Here is an 8,695-nt window from a genome sequence, read left to right as displayed (position 1 = left end):
ACCTTGTCAAAAGCTTTTTCTAGGTCAACAAATGCACAGAAAACTTTTTTTCCTACTCTCAAACTTTTTTCTGTTATTTGCCGTAAGCTGAATATTTGATCCCTTACATAATATTTTAACATCCACAGGGACGACTCAATTCTCAATGACTAATCAGAAGAGAAGCCAAAGTTATCATTTAAGAAACGATTTTAATTGATTTTCTTGACCTTGGAATTAAAAAAAAAATAGTTTGAAAAACAAAAAAAAAGCATTTGAAAGAAATCTTCCTATTGCTACGCGTCTATCATTGGGTGGGGGCAACGTCCCTTGTCCCACTCCACGGATTGAATATCAATGGTAAATCATTAAAATCAATTGCAGTCAAAGATTTTGCATGGTACGGCGTAATACGTGTCTTTAAATCACTTTTACATTACGTCAATGGCAAATCATCGATTATTTACAAGTAATTAGTGCCACACAGTTGACTAATAAATCTAGACTCGTTTCACAGACGCCACTCTGTCGCGCTGTGCTAGTTCCAACTCGCTTAGCCTTAGCCTTCACCTTGATATTTAATCATTTTATATGACCATAAAAAGTAATAGTAAAAAAATGTTTAAGTAATAGCAATGCAGTTTAGAAGGCAAACCGCCTTAAAAATAGGGATGCCAAAGTACGATTGGTATCTTATGAAAGCGTAAGTTTAATTTTAATTTCAAATACTTAAAATTTTTAATTTATCGTTTTTAGTAAAAGAGGATGACTGTTTAAGAGAAATTGTACGAAATTTAAAACTCAAATTGATAAGGCAAACAGGTGAATTGTGCGTACCCAGTTTTAGAAATATGCTCGTTTCATTTTTCCTAGGCAAGGGAATCTTAATTTTTACAAGTCTGTGAAATCTTACGTCAGTTTGCTAGTAAGTAATACCCGCTAGATCAATATTGAACCAAAAAATCAAATTTCTAGCTTGAGGTTATGAAAGTTTCCTTGAAATAGTGAGAATCTTATTTAAAAATGTAAAGAGTGAACAAAATGTATATTCTTTTTCTTAGCCTCAAAATAGTTTCTCACTACGGGCTTTCTTTACACAATCTCAGAATCTGAGAGTGTTTTATGCATGTTGGTGCAATAGAAAAAGCCGCCCATCAACGTTGATGGCGCTGATAGTATGCATGTATATTAATTCCGCTCCCCACTATCAACAGGGCTGTGTAAGTATGTCCGCCCCATTATTACACCGCGATTCAGTATTTACGAGAAAGGTCTCTCCAAGCGCCACCTGGCAGTTTATTGGGGAAATACCATTTTAACCAAGGTCAAAATATATAAAAATACTCTGAAATGTCTCTTTATTAATGTTGAAAGTCATGTTTTAATCTATATGGAGTACTACCACGTCTATTCCAGCCGGTAACCACAATAGAAAATAAAAAAATGAGACAAAAAGTAAAATGCAAAAATGTTATGCGGTTTTTTGTTCAGCAACAACAGAGCAATAAAGTTGCGTGTAGGTGTGCCCATGGTGTGCCCCCGTGTGAAATTGAGTGCTGGCGGTGGCTCCTGGCGACTGCACTCACTCATCACGCGGGTACACATCTACACGTAACTTTGTTGCTCTGTAGTTGCTAAACAAAGCACCGTAGAACATTATTGCATTTGACTTTTCGTCTTTTGTTTTTATTTTCTATTCTTGGTTGCCAGTTGGCACAGAGGTGTTGAGATAATCTGTATATAGTAGATGAATGAAATATTGTTTATTTTTTAAACAATTTTTTCCCTTTTTTCAGAGAACGTAAGACTCGACTGAGTGTAGAGGCAACTTCTAGTCAGAAGGTGCCGCAGACTGAGCGAGGGTACCTGTAATCGATGGGTTGAGAACGCGAAAGTGTGTTCTTTTTTTCAAAACCAAGGTGCGTAGCTTACCGATGAGCCATGCTGAAGGTGGTAGGCGCCTCGTGGCTGCAGACTCGCATTTCCACCTACCTACTCGTCACCGTTGCCGTCCTCGGCATCGGAGCCATCATTTTTGGCGAGTTTGGACAGTGAGTTTATTTTTAAAAATGTTTTAATTACAAACAAAAAAATCATTTGCGGAAAACTAGAGGATTGCTTGAAAAGTTTTTTTCTTGTCCTCGATCATCCAATAGATGAAGTTTAGGGCTATCTTCTTTTTGAGAGTCGCTAGTCCACTATGTGAAGCACCCGTAAGATGGAAACATTTCAGGGTGCGAGTCCGGTTAGATTTATTTATTTTTTTTTATTTTTAAAATTTTAAAGGTAATATTTAATAAGGACAGTGAGATTGATTAAAATTAAAATTGATTCACAGTTATTTGTATGGTTCCCGTAGTAGGAGGCGCGGATATATGAGACAAAGATCTCCTTTATTCAAGACTAAGGTCACAGGTCCGACAATACTAGAAGTTTAGTAAACTTGGCGTGCGTTCAAAGATTGTGAAGTATCAAATAACCCTGACCGCCCAACATGCAGACTCAAGTTCGCAAAAGTTGCGAATCTGAAGTCCGGAATTTCGTGTTGTTATCTTCCTTACGTGCACTTTGTCTTGCATTTTTTTTTATTTTTTCCTCATTTGTATCTAAATGTAAAAGTATTTATATGGATAAAAACGAAATAATTCACTAGCTATTTAAAGCATAAAACATTCAATAATAATTCATTTTTTTCAAAAGAGAGAAAATATGAGTTCACGATTGAGGTTTTTTAGAACTAAAAGCAACTTATGGCATGTTTTTATACAATAACTTTGATATTTTATATTCCAAATTCAAAATAGCTATTTGACTCAGGTTACAAAATCTTGTACTTTTTTTAATTTATTAAAAAATTAATTAAAAATTAATTGTATTAAAAATTCAGAAGATTTGAACTTGATGTAACACATATAGAATGGGTTAATGTCCCAGGTTAGGGTTAGGCTTGAATGAAGATACTGGTCAACGTGCGAGCTTTTATTTCGTCTCGTCGAGTTTTGATCCGTCTGGTTGATAACACACACTAGTATTTCTAACACGTGCCACGCAACAAGATAATTTCTGCTATTGATTAACTTGGGTCCTCGCACTAATCCAAAATTGAATGCGAAAGAATAATTTTTTGGTAATTTTTTTACCATTGATATTTAACAAATTAATTTAAATAAGGCCAGAAAAAAAATGTTTTAAGTCCTAATCTAAGGTTATGAGAAAGTGTTAAAAATTTAATTTGCTAGGAAACTGTTTTAATTGCTAGAGAGTTTAGAGAAAACCTTACACAATATGATTTACAGAAATTCCTCTAATTACAACTAGAAAATTTCAGTAAATTCAATATGAATGGCATATTTTTTTAATTTATATACCATTCTGTAAAACTAGCAGATTATTTTTATTATTCAGAAAATGTGATACGAATTTGAGGCATTTTAAACACTATTCATCAAGGTATAATTAAATTGGTATATTTGAATTTTATTTGAATTTTGTATAAGATTTCATTTATCACAATTTTTGGGCTAACTTGTCACATAAATGTATGAAATGAGTTTATTTTTATATCGAATCTTTGTTTTCTAAATTCATGGGTAAGCAAAATGCAATATTTATGCGCAGAACGATTCAAGATCTATAATGTAACGTTTTGATTAATCAAGCCAGGCATATAAATGAGTATTTCAATTTATAATTAAGAGCAATAAAAGTAACTTTATTGTTAAATAACAGTTAAAAATTAAATGTTCACAATAAATGAAAAAATGTTATTTTTGAATCGTTTAATTGCATTAATTAAAAATAAATCTAAATAATTATGTTCTTTTAAGAACCAAAATATCACAAATGGTTAATTTTTGCATGTTGTATTTTAAAATTGAGCTTAAATTTTTTTTTAATTGTTCATAAATCGCTATTTTATGGTTACGGCTAAAAAGAGTTCAAATTTTTGAATGAACAAATAAAAATTTAACCTTGGGAGTAAGGTTTGTTTTTGAAAAATAACTATTTCAATTTCAATAACGCAATTATAATATTGATTTTTTTAACTGTTGTAAAAGTAAAATTTTTGATTGATTTTTGACAATAAAGTTACTTTTGCTCATGTTAAATACAAATTGTAATACTGCTGAATATGTCTGCCTTTGGTTAAATAAAATGTTACAATAATAAATTTTATATTCTTCGTAATATTCTTTAGTAACATTCTTTTCATTGAGTTTTTCAAAATTACCCAATCAGCATTGCTCAAAAGCGACAACAATGCTTTCGACATTTTCGTGACACATCAGAAATAAATATTTGCTTTATAAGAATTTTAATTTATAAGATACATTTTTAAACATTTTTTTCCAGTGTTGAATACGATGGAACGTACTCGGCAACCGCCTTCTGGAAACGTAACGTACACCAAATTGACTTCTGGGGACAAGGAAACGATTTGACAACTATACCTTTGGGTGCTGCACGTGCTTATTACAAAACGGGAATTTCGGAGACAGGGTAAGCTTGAAAACCTCTTAAAATAAAGCTTTTTTAAAATTAAAAGCAGGATGTCTATCCTACCTGGAAAATCTCGAATTATCAGGGAATTATTCTATATCTGGAAAAGCATGGAAATTTCCAAGATTTTATTTTTAATTTAGGGAAATTTTCGAGAGCGTGCTGCGATTTTAAAAATTTCAATATTACATTTAATAACAATGATTCTTTATTTGTAAAAATAGCTTTATATAACTGTATTGAACTATTTTGTTGAAAATTCGGTCTTTTGTTTGAAATCATCTTTTAAAATGAAAATTCAACTATTTTTTTTTAATTGGAAGTTCATGGATTTTGTTGTTTGTTTTTTGTTGTTGTTGAAAATTGACTTTTTTACTGAAAATTTAACTATTCAATATTTTTTATAGTTACAGAATTATCTTTTTTAGTTGAATGTTTGGATTTTTTTGGTAGAAATTATTCTTTTGGGTAGGAAATTAATTTTTTATTGGAAATTTAATGATTCTAGTTAAATACTCATAATTTTAGTTGAAAATACATTTTTTTGGTTTCAAATTCATTACTTTGTTTCAAAATGTGACTATTAAAAAAAATTAGTGTCGTTTTTGTTGCAAATTAGTTTTTTTTCAAACCGGAAAATGCAACTATTCTAATTGAAAATTACATCATATTAGTTGAAAATTCCACTCTTTGGTTAAATATTAATTTTTAACTTGAAATTTAACTATTGAATTGTTGACTGAAGATTCATCTTTTTAATTTAAAATTCATTTATTTTCTCTCAAATTTGTCTTATTTGGTATTTGGTTTTTTGTCTACTGGTCTAAAATCAATATTTGATTACTATTAATTTAGATTTCTAAATTGTGAAAAAATTGCTCTCAAGCTCCTCTGGGATCCAAACCCAGGTCTTTCAGATGGCCGGGTTGATTCCAAAAAATATTGATTTTAGATCAGTAGACAAAATTTTAATATTCATAATTTTAGTTGAAAGTTCATCTTCTTGGTTGAAAATAAAACTACTTAGTTCAAAATTGAACTCTTTTCCCAAAAATGTATCTTTCTTTAAAATCCATCTATTCCAGGTGAAGATTTATAATTTTAGTTGGTAATTCATTCGTTTGGTTAAAAATGTTACTTTTTGGTTGGAAATTGGTCATTTGAAGTTCAAATCCAACTTTTTGTTGAAAATTCATATATTTTTTTGAAAAATCGTCTTCCTAGTAAATTAATCTTTGTTCGAAAATTAATCGTCTTCTTTGAAAATTCATTTTTTTGCCTAAAAATTCAAGTATTGCAATTAAATATTGATCATTTTAGTAATTAATTCATCTTTCTGGTGGAAAAAAGTGCATAGTTAAAAGTTTAATTAGATTTGTTTAAAAAATAAATCGTTTTTTAAAATAATTTCTAAACTGAAAATTTAACTCTTCTATTTTTGTTTAAAAATTTTACTTTTTGATTGGAAATTGGTCTTTTCTAGTTAAAATCCAACTTTTTTGTTGAAAATTCATATATTTTTTTGGAAAATCGTCTTCCCAGAAAATTAATCTCTGGAAATTCATTTTTTCACTTAGAAATTTAAGTATTGTAATTAAATATTGATCATTTTAGTAGTTTATTCATCTCTGAAAATTCATCTGTTTGATTGAGAATTAATACATTTTTGTTTTTGAAAAATTGTCTTTCTAGTAAAAAATGAATGTTTTCGCTTGAAAATTCTAATACTTGCTAAAAAATTCATTTATCTTTTTAAAAATCAAAATTTACACTTGAGAAGTCAGGAATTTGAAGAGGTTTATATTGAATTGAATATAATACCCACACTATTTTATCTAAATATACGCCGAATTTGAAGTATAAGTAGATAAAATAAAAATTTGTTTGAATTTGTATTCAAATTTATGGACTTAAGAAAAAATTCAAGAATTGACTAATTATGTTTTTGGTATTATTTAATTATTTAATTCATGTAGCGTGCTAAAATATTTAAGAATATCTTTTAATATCAATTAAATTTCTCGAAACTAAAAAAAAAAAACAAATTATTGAAAATAAATTCGCGGGAAATTATACCTGAAATAAAACCTGGAATTGTCAGGGAATTTTTGTTCAGGATTTGAGTAGACACCCTGATAAGTAGTCGAAAATTACCGGTACATAATAAAATAGAAAAATTGTTGTATTCTATTAACATTGATGAAAACACGAACATTCTGCACTGTGTTTTGAGTCACTGGGCGAGTAGCTGAAGTGGTCGCTAAAGTTTCTGGTGAAAATCTTGCACTTTGAGATTCGAGCCACCCCGGAAATAACATATTTTTACTTTAAAAAAAAGGAATTTCAGCATTTTTAGTGTAGCTTACTATAATTTAAATTCATAATGCTAATTACTTACAGTTTCTGATTTACTTGAATTTTAAAATTGATTTAAGATGGTCCATCATAGAGATAGAAACCTCGCCAGATTATCCGGACGAGGTTCAAGCATACGCCGCTGGACTCTTGGAAGGAAGTTTGACCTGGCAGTTGATTCACCACCAGTGGCACAACACGGTCAGGGCAGCTTGTGCTCCAAGAGCGGCGCTTTGTAAAAAAATGCGCAAATATTTGCGTGAGAACACCGAGAAGGCTCTCGAAAATGCCCAACTTTTACAAAAAGAAGATCCGTATTGGCACATGGTAATCAAGTTCTCTAACTAAAATATAATCAGCGAATATTACATTTGTTTTGTGGCAATTGTTTCATTGAAAATTCGTATTTTTGTGTTGAAAAGTCAATTAAAATCTTTTTGGATGAAAATTTAACTCTTTTTTGTTTGAAAATTTTTTCTTTTTGATTTAAAAATTCATCTGTTTTAGCAGAAATGACATATTTCTTGGATAAACATGCAACTTGTTCGTTAAAAAATTCCACTATTTTGTTAAAAAGTCATACTTTTTGGTTAAAAATTCTGCTGTTTTGTTGGAAATTTAACTATATCGTAGACAAAAATGTTTGTCTGTTCAAATTTAATATTTTGGTGTTAAAGAGAGAACCGACATCTTTTCTGATTGAAAATTCAACAATTAAATTTTTTTAAATTAAAAAATGCATCTTTAATAAGAAATCTCATCTCTCTTGGATAAAAATGCAACTGTTTGGTTAAAATTTATTATTATTATTATAACGTAGACAATTTGTTTTTGTGTAAAATTTATATTTTGTTATTAAAAAATAAACTGAAGTCTTTTCTGGGTGAAATTCATTTCAACTTTTTAAAAATGTGTCGTTTTTTATTAAGAATTTCTCTGTTTTAGTACAAATTTAATCTTTCTTGGATAAAAATGTAACTATTTGGTAGAGCATTCAGCTTTTTTTTAATTCATCCTTTATGGTTGACAAAATTCGTCTTTTTCAATTAAAATTTTTTTTTTCGTAGAAGCTGATATTTTGTTCAAAAATTCATATGTTGATCTTTAAATGTTAAGTGAAATCCTTTTTGAATGAAAATTTAACTATTTTAATTTTTTTAAATAAAAATTCACCTGTTTGGTAGAGAATTCAACAATTTGATGATTAATTCATCCTTTTTGGTTATAAATTCGTATTTTTGTAATGAACATTCACCTTTTTTCGTAGAGACTTATTTCTTATTTAAAAATTGATATTTTGAACAGAAAATTCAACTATTATTTTGAAAACTTATGTTTGTAAATAATTTGAAATAATTATAATAATTTTTTTGTTGAAGATTTCTATTTTTAGTTGAAAATTCATCTCTGGTTTAAAGTTCAAATATTTTGTTGAAAATCAACCTTTTTTAATTGAAATAGTTATTTGTTGAATATTCGTCTTTTTGGTTTATAAATTCTTTTAAAAAAAATAAATCAATTTCATCTTTTTTATGGAAATATAAACTATATGACACTTTTTTGTTGGGAATTTATCTTTTTATGTTAAAAATCCAACTATTATGTTTAAAGTTTAATTATTTTGTTGAAAATTTCAAATATTTCGTTAGAAACCCATCTTTTATTGTAGAATGAACATTTTTTGGTTTAAAATAAATTAATAAATTTGAAAATTTTGAATTTGTATCTGAAATACTGTTTTATTCCGTTTATAAAAGATTATACAGTCTGTCAAGTTAAAGCGTGGGTGGGTTTACTCGCAGTCGGTAAGGTGTATCGACATGATTTTGGTGTCAAAATATTAAGAAGAGCTCCCTCTTTC

At 28.8% G+C, this 8,695-nt stretch overlaps 1 protein-coding gene across 3 annotated transcripts in view; it reads left to right on the top strand.

The window, feature by feature from the left end:
- The window catches only part of LOC117181544 (putative phospholipase B-like lamina ancestor), a 22,837-nt gene that overhangs the window by 10,135 nt on the left and 4,007 nt on the right, over positions 1–8,695 (top strand). For all 3 annotated transcript variants that reach the window (XM_033374396.1, XM_033374471.1, XM_033374551.1), the window contains 3 exons: positions 1,776–2,030; positions 4,333–4,479; positions 6,915–7,161. In XM_033374396.1, the coding sequence (XP_033230287.1) occupies positions 1,921–2,030; positions 4,333–4,479; positions 6,915–7,161 (504 nt within the window). In that variant the 5' untranslated portion in view covers positions 1,776–1,920. The remainder of the gene's footprint in view (positions 1–1,775; positions 2,031–4,332; positions 4,480–6,914; positions 7,162–8,695) is intronic.

This window comes from Belonocnema kinseyi, chromosome 1 (genome assembly GCF_010883055.1).
Source record: "Belonocnema kinseyi isolate 2016_QV_RU_SX_M_011 chromosome 1, B_treatae_v1, whole genome shotgun sequence".
NCBI lineage: Eukaryota > Metazoa > Arthropoda > Insecta > Hymenoptera > Cynipidae > Belonocnema > Belonocnema kinseyi.
The sequence above is the reverse complement of the archived record's forward strand: the minus strand, read 5'-3'. Positions and strand labels throughout refer to the sequence as shown.